This window comes from Oncorhynchus clarkii, chromosome 10 (genome assembly GCF_045791955.1).
Source record: "Oncorhynchus clarkii lewisi isolate Uvic-CL-2024 chromosome 10, UVic_Ocla_1.0, whole genome shotgun sequence".
Taxonomy (NCBI): Eukaryota; Metazoa; Chordata; class Actinopteri; order Salmoniformes; family Salmonidae; genus Oncorhynchus; species Oncorhynchus clarkii.
The window spans coordinates 78,630,159-78,650,568 of NC_092156.1; the positions used below are offsets into that span (position 1 = coordinate 78,630,159).

General features: G+C 47.9%; 1 protein-coding gene across 1 annotated transcript in view; it reads right to left on the reverse strand.

The window, feature by feature from the left end:
• Positions 1-1,018: 1,018 nt before the first annotated feature.
• Positions 1,019-20,410, reverse strand: part of LOC139419176 (carboxypeptidase E) — a 31,593-nt gene continuing 12,201 nt past the window's right edge. Inside the window, exons 2-10 of the mRNA XM_071169173.1 lie at positions 12,595-12,698; positions 11,029-11,121; positions 10,581-10,748; positions 8,153-8,270; positions 6,831-7,013; positions 3,590-3,729; positions 3,291-3,390; positions 2,848-2,966; positions 1,019-1,998 (exon numbers count right to left, since the gene is read on the reverse strand). Of these exons, the coding sequence (XP_071025274.1) occupies positions 1,900-1,998; positions 2,848-2,966; positions 3,291-3,390; positions 3,590-3,729; positions 6,831-7,013; positions 8,153-8,270; positions 10,581-10,748; positions 11,029-11,121; positions 12,595-12,698 (1,124 nt within the window). The 3' untranslated portion in view covers positions 1,019-1,899. The remainder of the gene's footprint in view (positions 1,999-2,847; positions 2,967-3,290; positions 3,391-3,589; positions 3,730-6,830; positions 7,014-8,152; positions 8,271-10,580; positions 10,749-11,028; positions 11,122-12,594; positions 12,699-20,410) is intronic.

Here is a 20,410-nt window from a genome sequence, read left to right on the forward strand (position 1 = left end):
GTTCAATCTGCCGGCCAATCATTTCTCATTTTTTGGGGTGAGCGTGGAGGAAGCCATATATCGACGTTCTGGGTGTCCTTTTCAAACGTCGGAAATCGTGGTCTATTTCCAGCAATCAGTCTGTGTGAGTCAGAGTATTTCCAGGGATCAGTCTGTGTGAGTCAGAGTATTTCCAGGGATCAGTCTGTGTGAGTCAGAGTATTTCCAGGGATCAGTCTGTGTGAGTCAGAGTATTTCCAGGGATCAGTCTGTGTGAGTCAGAGTATTTCCGGGTAGGTTAGGGTGTAGGCCTCTCCAACAGGTTGATCTCCAGCTACCGGTAGCTACCAGCCCACCTATGAGTTGCTCGCCAAACTATTCTGAATAGTACATGAAATGTTCACGTGTTCAACCACCGCAAACTGCATAATTAAAGGGCCAGACGCATAATTAAAGGGCCAGACGCATAATTAAAGGGCCAGACGCACAATTAAAGGGCCAGACGCACAATTAAAGGGCCAGACGCATAATTAAAGGACCAGACGCATAATTAAAGGGCCAGACGCATAATTAAAGGGCCAGACGCATAATTAAAGGGCCAGACGCATAATTAAAGGGCCAGACGCATAATTAAAGGGCCAGACGCATAATTAAAGGGGAATTACACCCCAAAATCTAAATGTGTTTGTTTTCTTCTACTTACTTTTATTTTTCATTATGTAATTTAAGCATTGACATGGACTCAGAACTCATCTAATTTAATATAATGTAGTCTAATTTAGTTGGAAAAAATATATTTTGAGAGTAAAAAACAAAACCTAAATCCAAGAAAGATAAAAATGAGAAAACATAATAACAGATTGTATAGGGCCTTAGTGCTGTTTATTATACAGGTATATTGACAGAAAACATAATAACAGATTGTATAGGGCCTTAGTGCTGTTTATTATACAGGTATATTGACAGAAAACATAATAACAGATTGTATAGGGCCTTAGAGCTGTTTATTAACTAGGTATATTGACAGAAAACATAATAACAGATTGTATAGGGCCTTAGTGCTGTTTATTAACTAGGTATATTGACAGAAAACATAATAACAGATTGTATAGGGCCTTAGTGCTGTTTATTATACAGGTATATTGACAGAAAACATAATAACAGATTGTATAGGGCCTTAGTGCTGTTTATTATACAGGTATATTGACAGAAAACATAATAACAGATTGTATAGGGCCTTAGTGCTGTTTATTATACAGGTATATTGACAGAAAACATAATAACAGATTGTATAGGGCCTTAGAGCTGTTTATTAACCACAGTGCACTACTTCCTCTAGTACACTAAGGACCAGGGAAGAGTTGACAACATAGTGCCCTACTTCCTCTAGTACACTAAGGACCAGGGAATAGTTGACAACATAGTGTCCTACTTCCTCTAGTACACTAAGGACCAGGGAATAGTTGACAACATAGTAAACTACTTCCTCTCTAAGGACCAGGGACGAGTTGACAACATAGTGCCCTACTTCCTCTAGTACACTAAGGACCAGGGAAGAGTTGACAACATAGTAAACTACTTCCTCTCTAAGGACCAGTGAAGAGTTGACAACATAGTGCCCTACTTCCTCTTGTTCACTAAGGACCAGGAAAAGTTGCAGGGGAGAAGAGGGCCTATTGGAAAGCCAGATAAATAATGAGTAGATTGCATGCTAGAAAAGCTTGGAGCCCCCTGGAATGGGGTAACCCTTGACAACAACATCAACCATTAGACAAAAGTAAATAAAGACAGAAAAATTCAATTAAGAGAAGACCTGTACAGTGGGCGGGACAACACACAATATAGTACACCCATTTGTAGACGCACAAGTCAATCAACCTGTCAACCAATCACAGACGTGCCAGTGGCCCTATGGACCAATCAGAAGTTGAGTGTCTCTGACATCATCTTCCACCAGTCCATCAGCTCCTCCTTTTCCTCTTCCTTCCTCTCTACCAAGGACTCCAGCTCAAAGTCCACCTGGAGACACACACAGGTTAGACGGTTAGACAAACAGTTTAACCCTAATCCTCTCCACCTGTAGATAATGCATGTTAACTACTACTGAACATAGCTGTTGTCAAGGAAACTACTACTGAACATACTGTTGTCATGGTAACGACTACTGAACATACTGTTGTCATGGTAACTACTACTGAACATACTGTTGTCATGGTAACTACTACTGAACATAGCTGTTGTCATGGTAACTACTACTGAACATACTGTTGTCATGGTAACGACTACTGAACATACTGTTGTCATGGTAACTACTACTGAACATACTGTTGTCATGGTAACTACTACTGAACATACTGTTGTCATGTTAACTACTACTGAACATACTGTTGTCATGGTAACTACTACTGAACATACTGTTGTCATGGTAACTACTACTGAACATGCTGTTGTCATGGTAACTACTACTGAACATACTGTTGTCATGGTAACTACTACTGAACATGCTGTTGTCATGGTAACTACTACTGAACATAGCTGTTGTCATGTTAACTACTACTGAACATACTGTTGTCATGGTAACTACTACTGAACATACTGTTGGCATGGTAACTACTACTGAACATACTGTTGTCATGGTAACTACTAATGAACATACTGTTGTCATGGTAACGACTACTGAACATACTGTTGTCAAGGTAACTACTACTGAACATACTGTTGTCATGTTAACTACTACTGAACATACTGTTGTCATGGGAACTAATAATAAACCTAGCTGTTGTCATGTTATTATGGTTGTCATGTTATTATGGGTTGTTGTTGTCATGGTATTACTGGGTGTTGTTGTCATGGTTTCATGGTTCTTACCCTAATAGCAGGACTGTAGGGGACAGCCACCTTCTTGATGACAGTCAAGTAACCTGGAGCATAGGCAGATACCTTGTAGTTCCCTGCTGCCAGGAGACGCCAGTAGTCTCCGTCCTTAGCTGTTATCAATACACAATCAATAATCAATCATCAATATCACTGTACTTAGCTACAATAAGAAAGTACATTAGTAATCAATACACATTAATAATCAATACTCAATTATCAATAACATTATCACAGTCCTTAACTATGATCAATATCATAATAATCAATAACAATTTATCAATATAATAATAATCAATCAACTCTAATCAATATGATAATAATCAATAAACTATAATCAATATGATAATCAGCATGTTTTCTCCAATCAACAATATACTTCACAGTAACTCATCACCATTAGGGTTGGCTGAGAGGAGGGCTGGGATTGGTTGTACCTGTAGTGATGTCATGGTCGATGCCCTCCACTGAGATGGAGGCGTTAAAGATGGCTCCACCCTGAAGGTCACGCACAAAGCCCTTCACACCACGATGCACCTACACACACACACACACACACACACACACACACACACACACACACACACACACACACACACACACACACACACACACACACACACACACACACAATTCATGTTTTGGTAGAATAAGACATATTTATGTCAATTATGACGTGTGTGTAGGTGTGTGTGTAGGTGTGTGTGTGTAGGTGTGTGTGTGTGTGTAGGTGTACCTGTTCTATGTAGTTGACCAGTGAGTTGCGGTTCTCCTCCCAATAAGTCTTCAGTGTGTCTTCAGCAGGAAACTTGTCACAGCTCAGCTCCAGAGTTATCTCAAAACAGTTACTGCTCAGGTAGTTAAAATCCTGCATGCCTGGGGAGAGGGAGGGAGGGAGGGAGGGAGGGAGGGAGGGAGGGAGGGAGGGAGGGATAAATTCAGCAAACTTAACATGTGTAAATATTAGTATACAACAAGATTCAACAACTGAGACATAAACTGAACAAGTTCCACAGACATGTGACTAACAGAAATGGAATAATGTGTCCCTGAACAAAGGGGGGTCAATATAAAAAGTAACAGTCAGTATCTGGTGTGGCCACCAGCTGCATTAAGTAGTGCAGCCAACTGAGAACACTACACTACACAGGTAACCTACTGAGACTACAACACTACACAGGTAACCTACTGAGACTACTACACTACACAGGTAACCTACTGAGACTACAACACTACACAGGTAACCTACTGAGACTACACAGGTAACCTACTGAAACTACACAGGTAATCTATTGAGACTACTACACTACACAGGTAACCTACTGGAACTACACAGGTAACCTACTGAGACTACACAGGTAACCTACTGAGACTACACAGGTAACTGACTGAAACTACACAGGTAACCTACTGAGACTACTACACTACACAGGTAACCTACTGAGACTACACAGGTAACCTACTGAGACTACACAGGTAACCTAGTGAGACTACACAGGTAACCTACTGAGACTACTACACTACACAGGTAACCTACTGAGACTACACAGGTAACCTAGTGAGACTACACAGGTAACCTACTGAGACTACTACACTACACAGGTAACCTACTGAGACTACACAGGTAACCTACTGAGACTACACAGGTAACCTAGTGAGACTACACAGGTAACCTACTGAGACTACAACACTACACAGGTAACCTACTGAGACTACACAGGTAACCTACTGAGACTACACAGGTAACCTAGTGAGACTACACAGGTAACCTACTGAGACTACACAGGTAACCTACTGAGACTACTACACTACACAGGTAACCTACTGAGACTACACAGGTAACCTACTGAGACTACACAGGTAACCTACTGACACTACAACACTACACAGGTAACCTACTGACACTACAACACTACACAGGTAACCTACTGAGACTACACAGGTAACCTACTGACACTACAACACTACACAGGTAACCTACTGAGACTACACAGGTAACCTACTGAGACTACACAGGTAACCTAGTGAGACTACACAGGTAACCTACTGAGACTACACAGGTAACCTACTGAGACTACACAGGTAACCTACTGAGACTACACAGGTAACCTAGTGAGACTACACAGGTAACCTACTGAGACTACACAGGTAACCTACTGAGACTACACAGGTAACCTACTGAGACTACACAGGTAACCTAGTGAGACTACACAGGTAACCTACTGAGACTACACAGGTAACCTACTGAGACTACACAGGTAACCTACTGAGACTACACAGGTAACCCACTGAGACTACAACACTACACAGGTAACCTACTGAGACTACACAGGTAACCTACAGAGACTATACAGGTAACCTACTGAGACTACACAGGTAACCTAGTGAGACTACACAGGTAACCTACTGAGACTACACAGGTAACCGACTGAGACTACACAGGTAACCTACTGAGACTACTACACTACACAGGTAACCTACTGAGACTACACAGGTAACCTACTGAGACTACACAGGTAACCTACTGAGACTACACAGGTAACCTACTGAGACTACCACACTAGTTTCTGAAGGGATTTGTTTGACAGATTAAAACATCACGACTGGTTGTATTGTTGGTTTTGAAAAGAGATGTCACTGCGATTTAGATGGCACAATGATTATCTCCACTATACTAGTTTATTTAGTCACATAAACTGAAATTAGACAAACTATTCTAATATTACCAACCAGGAAATGGAGGAGCGATTTCTGCGTAGAGCACCTTGAATGCGTTGAACCATCATAATTATATTGAAAAAACTGTCTGTTCCCCAGCTCTGCCTCCCCCCTAACCTGGGTCTGTTCCCCGGCTCTGCCTCCGCTGTCAACATGTTATACCCCCCCTAACCTGGGTCTGTTCCCCAGCTCTGCCTCCGCTGTCAACATGTTATACCCCCCCTAACCTGGGTCTGTTCCCCAGCTCTGCCTCCGCTGTCAACATGTTATACCCCCCCTAACATGGGTCTGTTCCCCAGCTCTGCCTCCCCTGTCAAAATGTTATACCCCCCTAACCTGGGTCTGTTCCCCGGCTCTGCCTCCCCCCTAACCTGGGTCTGTTCCCCAGCTCTGCCTCCCCCCTAACCTGGGTCTGTTCCCCGGCTCTGCCTCCCCTGTCAAAATGTTATACCCCCCTAACCTGGGTCTGTTCCCCGGCTCTGCCTCCCCCCTAACCTGGGTCTGTTCCCCAGCTCTGCCTCCCCCCTAACCTGGGTCTGTTCCCCGGCTCTGCCTCCCCTGTCAAAATGTTATACCCCCCTAACCTGGGTCTGTTCCCCGGCTCTGCCTCCCCCCTAACCTGGGTCTGTTCCCCAGCTCTGCCTCCCCTGTCACCTCACTTCTGTAGGTGAAGCTAGTGTCTGTCTGTGTGTTACCTCTAGGTACGCTGTACCAGGCCCCTCTGTAGGTGAAGCTAGTGTCTGTGTGTTACCTCTGGGTACGCTGTACCAGGCCACTCTGTAGGTGAAGCTCGTGTCTGTGTGTTACCTCCGGGTACGCTGTACCAGGCCCCTCTGTAGGTGAAGCTAGTGTCTGTGTGTTACCTCTGGGTACGCTGTACCAGGCCCCTCTGTAGGTGAAGCTAGTGTCTGTGTGTTACCTCTGGGTACGCTGTACCAGGCCCCTCTGTAGGTGAAGCTAGTGTCTGTGTGTTACCTCTGGGTACGCTGTACCAAGCCCCTCTGTAGGTGAAGCTAGTGTCTGTCTGTGTGTTACCTCCGGGTACGCTGTACCAGGCCCCTCTGTAGGTGAAGCTAGTGTCTGTGTGTTACCTCTAGGTACGCTGTACCAGGCCCCTCTGTAGGTGAAGCTAGTGTCTGTGTGTTACCTCCGGGTACGCTGTACCAGGCCCCTCTGTAGGTGATGCTAGTGTCTGTGTGTTACCTCTGGGTACGCTGTACCAGGCCCCTCTGTAGGTGAAGCTCGTGTCTGTGTGTTACCTCCGGGTACGCTGTACCAGGCCCCTCCGTTGGTGATGCCGTCGGTGAAGCTGGTATCATCGTCGTTCTTCCTGCACGGAGCCCGCTGGGGGTCTGACATCACAGGATTAAACTGGGAGTAGGACTTCGCCAGAGACTTAAAGGTGACGTCATCAGGACTGGCGCTGTACTCATGGGTCGAACCTGGAGGGAGGGAGGGAGGGAGGGAGGGAGGGAGGGAGGGAGGGAGAGGTAGAGAGGATGGGAGAGGGAGGGAGGGAGGGAGGGAGGGAGGGAGGGAGGGAGGGAGGGAGGGAGGGAGGGAGGGAGGGAGGGAGGGAGGGAGGGAGGGAGGGAGGGAGGGAGGGAGGGAGGGAGGGAGAGGGAGGAAGGGAGGTGGGAGGGAGGGAGCGAGGGAAGAGAGGATAGGAGAGGGAGGGAGGATGGGAGAGGGAGGGGAGGATGGGAGAGGGAGGGGAGGAGGGAGGGAGGTGGGAGGGAGGGAGGATGGGAGAGGGAGGAGGGAGGATGGAGAAAAGAGGGAATGGGGGAGGGAATGAGGGGGGGGATAACTTATTTGCACTTATTAGCAGTGGCATTATGTAACGTTTTTGGGCGACCTGACCAAATTCACATAGAAATATGAGTTATACATCTGAAATTCTCATTGAAATGAAGTCTAAGAAGAGGTAGATCTGTTATATGTGTGTTATTTATATGCTTCCCATTCTTAAATTACATTTGTGTGTCATTTACTCAGCTTCATGTCTGGTTCACAGTGGTTTAAATTACCCATGATGCTCTACTCTACACTGTAGGAGATGTCTGGTTCACAGTGGTTGAAATTATCCCATGATGCTCTACTCTACACTGTAGGAGATGTCTAGTTCACAGCGGTTTAAGTGATCCCATGATGCTCTACTCTACACTGTAGGAGATGTCTGGTTCACAGTGGTTTATATGTGTAGCGTGGTGTGTGTGTAGCGTGGTGTGTGTGTAGCGTGGTGTGTGTGTAGCGTGGTGTGTGTGTAGCGTGGTGTGTGTGTAGCGTCGTGTTTGTGTAGCGTGGTGTGTGTGTAGCGTGGTGTGTGTGTAGCGTGGTGTCTGTGTAGCGTCGTGTTTGTGCAGCGTGGTGTGTGTGTAGCGTGGTGTGTGTGTAGCGTGGTGTGTGTGTAGCGTGGTGTGTGTGTAGCGTGGTGTGTGTGTAGCGTCGTGTTTGTGTAGCGTGGTGTGTGTGTAGCGTGGTGTGTGTGTAGCGTGGTGTGTGTGTAGCGTGGTGTGTGTGTAGCGTGGTGTGTGTAGCGTGGTGTGTGTGTAGCGTGGTGTGTGTGTAGCGTGGTTACCGCTGCGTGTCTCGTCGTAGGGGTAGTTGGCCACCACATCTCCTCCATGCAGATTAGCTGAGAGGACGAATGGAATCTCCATTATCCACCTGATCACTGCCTTGGTCTCTGGAGCTAGCTGGAGACAACACAGACACAGACAGACAGGATCACTGCCTTGGTCTCTGGAGCCAGCTGGAGACAACACAGACAGACAGGATCACTGCCTTGGTCTCTGGAGCCAGCTGGAGACAACACAGACACAGACAGACAGGATCACTGCCTTGGTCTCTGGAGCCAGCTGGAGACAACACAGACACAGACAGACAGGATCACTGCCTTGGTCTCTGGAGCCAGCTGGAGACAACACAGACAGACAGGATCACTGCCTTGGTCTCTGGAGCCAGCTGGAGACAGCACAGACACAGACAGACAGGATCACTGCCTTGGTCTCTGGAGCCAGCTGGAGACAACACAGACACAGACAGGATCACTGCCTTGGTCTCTGGAGCCAGCTGGAGACAACACAGACACAGACAGACAGGATCACTGCCTTGGTCTCTGGAGCCAGCTGGAGACAACACAGACACAGACAGACAGGATCACTGCCTTGGTCTCTGGAGCCAGCTGGAGACAACACAGACACAGACAGACAGGATCACTGCCTTGGTCTCTGGTGCCAGCTGGAGACAACACAGACACAGACAGACAGGATCACTGCCTTGGTCTCTGGAGCCAGCTGGAGACAACACAGACACAGACAGACAGGATCACTGCCTTGGTCTCTGGAGCCAGCTGGAGACAACACAGACAGACAGGATCACTGCCTTGGTCTCTGGAGCCAGCTGGAGACAACACAGACACAGACAGACAGGATCACTGCCTTGGTCTCTGGAGCCAGCTGGAGACAACACAGACACAGACAGACAGGATCACTGCCTTGGTCTCTGGAGCCAGCTGGAGACAACACAGACACAGACAGACAGGATCACTGCCTTGGTCTCTGGAGCCAGCTGGAGACAACACAGACACAGACAGACAGGATCACTGCCTTGGTCTCTGGAGCCAGCTGGAGACAACACAGACACAGACAGACAGGATCACTGCCTTGGTCTCTGGAGCCAGCTGGAGACAACACAGACACAGACAGACAGGATCACTGCCTTGGTCTCTGGAGCCAGCTGGAGACAACACAGACAGACAGGATCACTGCCTTGGTCTCTGGAGCCAGCTGGAGACAACACAGACACAGACAGACAGGATCACTGCCTTGGTCTCTGGAGCTAGCTAGAGACAACACAGACACAGACAGACAGGATCACTGCCTTGGTCTCTGGAGCCAGCTGGAGACAACACAGACACAGACAGACAGGATCACTGCCTTGGTCTCTGGAGCTAGCTGGAGACAACAAAGACACAGACAGACAGGATCACTGCATTGGTCTCTGGAGCTAGCTGGAGACAACACAGACACAGACAGACAGGATCACTGCCTTGGTCTCTGGAGCCAGCTGGAGACAACACAGACAGACAGGATCACTGCCTTGGTCTCTGGAGCCAGCTGGAGACAACACAGACACAGACAGACAGGATCACTGCCTTGGTCTCTGGAGCCAGCTGGAGACAACACAGACAGACAGGATCACTGACTAGGTCTCTGGAGCCAGCTGGAGACAACACAGACAGACAGGATCACTGCCTTGGTCTCTGGAGCTACATGGAGACAACACAGACACAGACAGACAGGATCACTGCCTTGGTCTCTGGAGTCAGCTGGCGACAACACAGACAGACAGGATCACTGCCTTGGTCTCTGGAGCTAGCTGGAGACAACACAGACAGACAGGATCACTGCCTTGGTCTCTGGAGCTAGCTGGAGACAACACAGACAGACAGGATCACTGCCTTGGTCTCTGGAGCCAGCTGGAGACAACACAGACAGACAGGATCACTGCCTTGGTCTCTGGAGCAGCCTGGAGACAACACAGACACAGACAGACAGGATCACTGCCTTGGTCTCTGGAGCCAGCTGGAGACAACACAGACAGACAGGATCACTGCCTTGGTCTCTGGAGCCAGCTGGAGACAACACAGACACAGACAGACAGACAGACAGACAGACAGACAGACAGACAGACAGACAGACAGGTGTGTTACCAGACAGACAGACAGATAGGTGTGTTACCAGACAGACAGACAGACAGACAGACAGACAGACAGACAGGTGTGTTACCAGACAGACAGACAGACAGACAGACAGACAGGTGTGTTACCAGACAGACAGACAGACAGACAGACAGGTGTGTTACCAGACAGACAGACAGACAGACAGACAGACAGACAGACAGACAGACAGACAGACAGGTGTGTTACCAGACAGACAGACAGACAGGTGTGTTACCAGACAGACAGACAGACAGACAGACAGACAGACAGACAGGTGTGTTACCTTGGTATTTTCGTCCACGGCCTTCTTCATGTTGTTGAGCAGGTGGTTGTTGGCTCCGCCCTCCTTCTCGTTGCCGTAGACGATGCGGTCCAGGTCAGGGAAGTTCCTGTTCAGGTCAACCCCCTGGGCGTTACTACGACCTACGAACCAATCTTTCAGCTCCCCCGACTGACACACAGAGGGAGGAGAGATGTTACCTGGTCCCATGAACCAGTCTGTGTGTGTGTTAGTTGTGATGTGTGTGTTAGTTGTGATGTGTGTGTTAGTTGTGATGTGTGTGTTAGTTGTGGTGTGTGTGTTAGTTGTGATGTGTGTGTTAGTTGTGGTGTGTGTGTTAGTTGTGGTGTGTGTGTTAGTTGTGGTGTGTGTGTTAGTTGTGATGTGTGTGTTAGTTGTGGTGTGTGTGTTAGTTGTGGTGTGTGTGTGTTAGTTGTGGTGTGTGTGTTACCTGGGAGGCAGCCTTCTCAAAGCCATCAGGGTTCATGGAGGGCATCAGGTGGATACGTGTGGTGTGGATCAGATCGATGATCGACTCGTTGCCCTGTGATAACACAACAACATATTAACTCTGTGATCGACTCGTTGCCCTGTGAAAACACAACAACATATTAACTCTGTGATCGTTAAGTTGCTCTGATACAACACAACAACATATTAACTCTGTGATCGTTTAGTTCCCTGTTACAAAACAACAACATATTAACTCAGTGATCGTTTAGTTGCTCTGATACAACACAACAACATATTAACTCTGTGATCGTTTAGTTGCCCTGTGATAACACAACAACATATTAACTCTGTGATCGTTTAGTTGCTCTGTTACCACACAACATATTAACTCTGTGATCGTTTGGTTGCCCTGTGATAAAACAACAACATATTAACTCAGTGATCGTTTAGTTGCTCTGTTACAACACAACAACATATTAACTCTGTGATCGTTTAGTTGCTCTGTTACAACACAACAACATATTAACTCTATGATCGTTTAGTTGCCCTGTGATAACACAACATATTAACTCTGTGATTGTTTAGTTGCCCTGTGATAACACAACAACATATTAATTCTGTGATCGTTTAGTTGCACTGATACAACACAACAACATATTAACTTTGTGATAGACTCGTTGCCCTGTGATAAAACAACAACATATTAACTCTGTGATCGTTTAGTTGCTCTGTTACAACACAACAACATATTAACTCTATGATCGTTTAGTTGCCCTGTGATAACACAACAACATATTAACTCTGTGATCGTTTAGTTGCCCTGTGATAAAACAACAACATATTAACTCCGTGATCGTTTGGTTGCACAGATACAACACAACAACATTTTAACTCTGTGATCGTTTAGTTGCTCTGTTACAACACAACAACATATTAACTCTGTGATCGTTTAGTTGCTCTGTTACAACATAACAACATATTAACTCTGTGATCGTTTAGTTGCACTGATACAACACAACAACATATTAACTCTTTGATCGTTTAGTTGCCCTGTGATAAAACAACAACATATTAACTCCGTGATCGTTTGGTTGCACTGATACAACACAACAACATTTTAACTCTGTGATCGTTTAGTTGCTCTGTTACAACACAACAACATATTAACTCTGTGATCGTTTAGTTGCTCTGTTACAACATAACAACATATTAACTCTGTGATCGTTTAGTTGCACTGATACAACACAACAACATATTAACTCTTTGATCGTTTAGTTGCCCTGTGATGACACAACAACATATTAACTCTGTGATCGTTTAGTTGGATCCAAACTACAGGTTATATTACCTGTTGGTAACAGAGGTACAGACAGGTTATATTACCTGTTGGTAACAGAGGTACAGACAGGTTATATTACCTGTTGGTAACAGAGGTACAGAGACAGGTTATATTACCTGTTGGTAACAGAGGTACTGAGACAGGTTATATTACCTGTTGGTAACAGAGGTACAGAGACAGGTTATATTACCTGTTGGTAACAGAGGTACAGCCAGGTTATGTTACCTGTTGGTATTGGTTACAGAGGTACTGAGCCAGGTAGACGATGAGTTCCCGTCCTACCGCCTCGTTGCCGTGCATGTTTCCGATGTACTTAAACTCTGGCTCACCTGGGGAAAGAGAAACACAGGTTAGGTCAAAACACACAGGTTAGTTCAACACACACAGGTTAGGTCAAAACACACAGGTTAGGTCAAAACACACAGGTTAGGTCAAAACACACAGGTTAGGTCAAAACACACAGGTTAGTTCAACACACACAGGTTAGGTCAAAACACACAGGTTAGGTCAAAACACACAGGTCAGGTCAACGCACACAGGTTAGGTCAAAACACACAGGTTAGGTCAAAACACACAGGTTAGGTCAAAACACACACAGGTTGGGTCAACACACACAGGTTAGTTCAACACACACAGGTTAGTTCAACACACACAGGTTAGGTCAAAACACACACAGGTTGGGTCAACACACACAGGTTAGGTCAAAACACACAGGTTAGGTCAAAACACACAGGTTAGGTCAACACACACACAGGTTAGGTCAACACACAAAGACAGGTCAGGTCAACACACACACAGGTTGGGTCAACACACACAGACAGGTCAGGTCAACACACACACAGGTTGGGTCAACACACACAGACAGGTTGGGTCAACACACACACAGGTCAGGTCAACACACACACAGGTTGGGTCAACACACACACAGGTCAGGTCAACACACACACAGGTTGGGTCAACACACACAGACAGGTTGGGTCAACACACACACAGGTCAGGTCAACACACACACAGGTTGGGTCAACACACACAGACCGGTTGGGTCAACACACACACAGGTCAGGTCAACACACACACTGGTTAGGTCAACACACACAGGTTAGGTCAAAACACACAGGTTAGGTCAAAACACACAGGTTAGGTCAACACACAAAGACAGGTCAGGTCAACACACACACAGGTTGGGTCAACACACACAGACAGGTTGGGTCAACACACACACAGGTCAGGTCAACACACACACACAGGTTGGGTCAACACACACAGACAGGTTGGGTCAAAACACACAGGTTAGGTCAACACACACAGGTTAGGTCAACACACACACAGGTTAGGTCAAAACACACACAGGTCAGGTCAACACACACAGGTTAGGTCAACGCACACACAGGTTAGGTCAACGCACACACAGGTTAGGTCAACATACACAGGTTAGGTCAAAACACACAGGTTAAATCAAAACACACAGGTTAGGTCAACACATACACAGGTCAGGTCAACACACACAGGTTGGGTCAACACACACAAATGTCAGGTCAACACACACACAGGTTAGGTCAAAACACACAGGTTAGGTCAAAACACACAGGTTAGGTCAACACACACACAGGTTAGGTCAACACACACACAGGTTAGGTCAAAACACACACAGGTCAGGTCAACACACACAGGTTTGGTCAACACACACAGGTTGGGTCAACACACACACACAGGTTAGGTCAACACACACACAGGTTGGGTCAACACACACAGGTTAGGTCAAGACACACACAGGTTAAGTCAAAACACAGAGGTTGGGTCAATACACACACAGGTTAGGTCAACACACACACAGGTTAGGTCAACACACACACAGGTTAGGTCAAAACACACACAGGTCAGGTCAACACACACAGGTTTGGTCAACACACACAGGTTGGGTCAACACACACACACAGGTTAGGTCAACACACACACAGGTTAGGTCAAAACACACAGGTTAGGACAACACACACACAGATTAGGTCAACACACACACAGGTTAGGTCAACACACACACAGGTTAGGTCAACACACACACAGGTCAGGTCAACACACACAGGTTGGGTCAACACACACAGACAGGTTGGGACAACACACACACACACAGGTTGGGTCAACACACACAGACAGGTTGGGTCAACACACACACAGGTCAGGTCAAAACACACACAGGTTGGGTCAACACACACAGACAGGTTGGGTCAACACAAACAGACAGGTTGGGTCAACACACACACAGGTCAGGTCAACACACACACAGGTTAGGTCAAAACACACAGGTTAGGTCAAAACACACAGGTTAGGTCAACACACACACAGGTTAGGTCAACACACACACAGGTTAGGTCAACACACACACAGGTCAGGTCAACACACACACAGGTCAGGTCAACACATACACAGGTTGGGTCAACACACACAGGTTAGGTCAACACACACACAGGTTAGGTCAACACACACACAGGTCAGGTCAACACATACACAGGTTGGGTCAACACACACACAGGTCAGGTCAACACATACACAGGTTAGGTCAACACACACACAGGTCAGGTCAACACATACACAGGTCAGGTCAACACACACAGGTTGGGTCAAAACACACAGGTTAGGTCAAAACACACAGGTTAGGTCAAAACACACAGGTTAGGTCAAAACACACAGGTTAGGTCAACACACACACAGGTCAGGTCAACACATACACAGGTTGGGTCAACACACACAGGTTAGGTCAACACACACACAGGTTAGGTCAACACACACACAGGTCAGGTCAACACATACACAGGTTGGGTCAACACACACAGGTTAGGACAACACACACAGGTTAGGTCAAAACACACAGGTTAGGTCAAAACACACAGGTTAGGGCAAAACACACAGGTTAGGTCAAGACACACAGGTTAGGGCAAAACACACAGGTTAGGTCAAAACACACAGGTTAGGTCAAGACACACAGGTTAGGGCAAAACACACAGGTTAGGTCAACGCACACACACAGGTTAGGTCAAGACACACAGGTTAGGGCAAAACACACAGGTTAGGTTAACGCACACACACAGGTTAGGTCAAAACACACAGGTTAAGTCAACACACAGGTTAGGACAACACACACAGGTTAGGTCAACATATGATATGAAGTTGCCAAATCCATGTTCAGTCCTAGAGAGTATCACAGAGTAACTACCCATGTTCAGTCCTAGAGAGTATCATAGAGTATCTACCCATGTTCTGTCCTACAGAGTATCACACAGTAACTACCCATGTTCAGTCCTACAGAGTATCACACAGTAACTACCCATGTTCAGTCCCACAGATTATCTACCCATGTTCAGTCCTACAGAGTATCTACCCATGTTCAGTCCTAAAGAATATCTACCCATGTTCAGTCCCACAGAGTACCACAGAGTATATACCCATGTTCAGTCCTACAGAGTAACTACCCATGTTCAGTCCTATAGAGTATCTACCCATGATCAGTCCTATAGAGTACCTACCAATGTTCAGTCCCACAGATTATCTACCCATGTTCAGTCCCACAGAGTATCTACCCATGTTTAGTCCCACAGAGTATCTACCCATGTTCAGTATCACAGAGTAACTACCCATGTTCAGTCCCACAGAGTATCACAGAGTATCTACCCATGTTCAGTATCACCGAGTATCTACCCATGTTCAGTCCTACAGACCACCTACCCATGTTCAGTCCTACAGAGTGTCACAGAGTAACTACCCATGTTCAGTCCTACAGAGTAACTACCCATGTTCAGTCATACAGAGTAACTACCCATGTTCAGTCCTACAGAATAACTACCCATGTTCAGTCTTACAGAGTATCACAGAGTAACTACCCATGTTCAGTCCTACAGAGTAAAACAGAGTAACTACCCATTTTCAGTCCTACAGAGTAAAACAGAGTAACTACCCATGTTCAGACCTACAGAGTATCACAGAGGAACTACCCATGTTCTATCCTACAGAGTAACTACCCATGTTCAGACCTACAGAGTATCACAGAGTAACTACCCATGTTCAGTCCTACAGAGTAACTAGCCATGTTCAGTGCTATAGAGTAACTACCCATTTCAGTCCTACAGAGTATCACAGAGTATCTACCCATGTTCAGTCCTACAGAGTATCACAGAGTAACTACCCATGTTCAGGCCTACAGAGTATCACAGAGTAACTACCCATGTTCAGTTCGACAGAGTATCACAGAGTAACTACCCATGTTCAGTCCTACAGATGAACTACCCATGTTCAGTCCCACAGTGTCACAGAGTATCTACCAATGTTCAGTCCCACAGAGTATCACAGAGTAACTACCGATGTTCAGTCCCACAGAGGGTCACAGAGTATCTACCCATGTTCAGTCCCACAGAGTATCACAGAGTATCTACCCATGTTCAGTATCACCGAGTATCTACCCATGTTCAGTCCTACAGACCACCTACCCATGTTCAGTCCTACAGAGTGTCACAGAGTAACTACCCATGTTCAGTCCTACAGAGTAACTACCCATGTTCAGTCATACAGAGTAACTACCCATGTTCAGTCCTACAGAATAACTACCCATGTTCAGTCTTACAGAGTATCACAGAGTAACTACCCATTTTCAGTCCTACAGAGTAAAACAGAGTAACTACCCATTTTCAGTCCTACAGAGTAAAACAGAGTAACTACCCATGTTCAGACCTACAGAGTATCACAGAGTAACTACCCATGTTCAGTCCTACAGAGTATCACAGAGAAACTACCCATGGTCAGTCCCACAGAGTATCTACCCATGTTCAGTCCCACACAGTATCTACCCATGTTCAGTCCTATAGAGTAACTACCCATCTTCAGTCCTATAGAGTATCACATATTAACTACCCATGTTCAGTCCAAGAGTATCTACCCATGTTCAGTCCCACAGAGTATCTACTCATGTTCAGTCCTACAGAGTATCTACCCATGTTCAGTCCCACAGAGTATCTACCCATGTTCCGTCCTACAGAGTATCTACCCATGTTCAGTCCAACAGAGTATCTACCCATGTTCAAGCCTACAGAGTATCACAGAGTAACTACCCATGTTCAGTCCTTCAGAGTATCACAGAGCAACTACCCATGTTCAGTCCGACAGAGTAACTACCCATGTTCAGTCCTACAGAGTATCACAGAGTATCTACCCATGTTCAGTCCTACAGAGTATCACAGAGTACCTACCCTTGTTCAGTCCTACAGAGTATCACAGAGTATCTACCCATGTTCAGTCCTACAGAGTATCACAGAGTAACTACCCATGTTCTGTCCGACAGAGTAACTACCCATGTTCAGTCCTACAGAGTAACTACCCATGTTCAGTCCGACAGAGTGACTACCCATGTTCAGCCCTACAGAGCATCACAGAGTATCTACCCATGTTCAGTCCAACAGTGTATCACAGAGTAACTGCCCATGTTCAGTCCTACAGAGTATCACAGAGTAACTACCCATGTTCAGTCCTACAGAGTATCACAGAGTAACTACCCATGTTCAGTCCTACAGAGTATCACAGAGTAACTACCCATGTTCAGTCCCACAGAGTATCACAGAGAAACTACCCATGTTCAGTCCCACAGAGTATCTACCCATGTTCAGTCCCACAGAGTATCTACCCATGTTCAGTCCTATTGAGTATCACATAGTAACTACCCATGTTCAGTCCCAGAGTATTTACCCATGTTCAGTCCCAAAGAGTATCTACCCATGTTCAGTCCCACAGAGTATCTACCCATGTTCAGTCTTACAGAGTATCTACCCATGTTCAGTCCCACAGAGTATCTCCTCATGTTAACTACCCATGTTCAGTCCCAGAGTATCTACCCATGTTCAGTCTTACATAGTATCTACCCATGTTCAGTCCCACAGAGTATCTACCCATGTTCAGTCCCACAGAGTATCTACCCATGTTCCGTCCTACAGAGTATCTACCCATGTTTCCGTCCCAGAGTATCTACCCATGTTCAGTCCCACAGAGTATCTACCCATGTTCAGTCCTACAGAGTATCTACCCATGTTCAGTCCCACAGAGTATCTACCCATGTTCAATCCTACAGAGTATCACAGAGTAACTACCCATGTTCAGTCCTTCAGAGTATCACAGAGCAACTACCCATGTTCAGTCCTATTGAGTAACTACCCATGTTCAGTCCTATAGAGTATCACATAGTAACTACCCATGTTCAGTCCCAGAGTATTTACCCATGTTCAGTCCTACAGATGATCTACCCATGTTCAGTCCCACAGAGTATCTACCCATGTTCAGTCCCACAGAGTATCTACCCATGTTCAGTCCTACAGAGTATCTACCCATGTTCAGTCCTACAGAGTATCTACCCATGTTCAGTCCCACAGAGTATCTACCCATGTTCAGTCCTACAGAGTATCTACCCATGTTCAGTCCCACAGAGTATCTACCCATGTTCAGTCCCACAGAGTATCTACCCATGTTCAGTCCTACAGAGTATCTACCCATGTTCAGTCCCACAGAGTATCTACCCATGTTCAGTCCTACAGATGATCTACCCATGTTCAGTCCTACAGAGTATCTACCCATGTTCAGTCTTACAGAGTATCTACCCATGTTCAGTCCCACAGAGTATCTACCCATGTTCAGTCCCACAGAGGATCAATCCATGTTCAGTACTACAGAGTACCTGGGCCCCCCCCTGGGTGAACACTTTGGTTTTCGCCCTAGCAACACAGCCTAATCAAAGTTTGATGGTGAGTTGGTTATTTGAATCAGCTGTGTTGTGCTAGGGGAAACACGAAAACATGAACCCAGGGGGGAGGGGCCCCAGGACCCAGGGGGGAGGGGCGCCAGGACCCAGGGGGAGGGGCACTAGGACCAAGGGGGAGGGGCCCCAGGACCCAGGGGGAGGGGCCCCAGGACCCAGGGGGGAGGGGCCCCAGGACCCAGGGGGAGTGTCGCTAGGACCAAGGGTGGAGGGGCCCAAGGACCCAGGGGGGAGGGGCGCCAGGACCCAGGGGGGAGGGGCGCCAGGACCCAGGGGGAGTGTCGCTAGGACCAAGTGTGGAGGGGCCCAAGGACCCAGGGGGGAGGGGCGCCAGGACCCAGGGGGAGGGGCGCCAGGACCCAGGGGGAGTGTCGCTAGGACCAAGGGTGGAGGGGCCCAAGGACCCAGGGGGGAGTGGCACCAGGACCCAGGGGGGAGGGGCGCCAGGACCCAGGGGGAGTGTTGCTAGGACCAAGGGTGGAGGGGCCCCAGGACCCAGGGGGGAGGGGCCCCAGGACTAAGGGGGAGGGGCCCCAGGACCCAGGGGGAAGGGGCCCCAGGACCCAGGGGGAGTGTCGCTAGGGCCAAGGGTGGAGGGGCCCCAGGACTCAGGGGGGAGGGGCCCCATGACCAAGGGGGAGGGGTTCCAGGACCCAGGGGGAGGGGCGCTAGGACCAAGGGGGGAGGGGCCCCAGGACCCAGGGGGAGTGTCGCTAGGGCCAAGGGTGGAGGGGCCCAAGGACCCAGGGGGGAGTGGCACCAGGACCCAGGGGGGAGGGGCGCCAGGACCCAGGGGGAGTGTTGCTAGGACCAAGGGTGGAGGGGCCCCAGGACCCAGGGGGGAGGGGCCCCAGGACTAAGGGGGAGGGGCCCCAGGACCCAGGGGGAAGGGGCCCCAGGACCCAGGGGGAGTGTCGCTAGGGCCAAGGGTGGAGGGGCCCCAGGACTCAGGGGGGAGGGGCCCCATGACCCAGGGGGAGGGGTTCCAGGACCCAGGGGGAGGGGCGCTAGGACCAAGGAGGGAGGGGCCCCAGGACTTATGGGGGAGGGGCCCCAGGACCCAGGGGGAGTGTCGCTAGGACCAAGGGGGGAGGGGCCCCAGGACCCAGTGGGAGGGATGCCAGGACCCAGGGGGAGTGTCGCTAGGACCAAGGGGGAGGGGCCCCAGGGGGAGGGGCCCCATGACCCAGGGGGAGGGGTGCCAGGAACCAGGGGGAGGGGCGCTAGGACCAAGGGGGAGGGGCGCCAGGACCCATG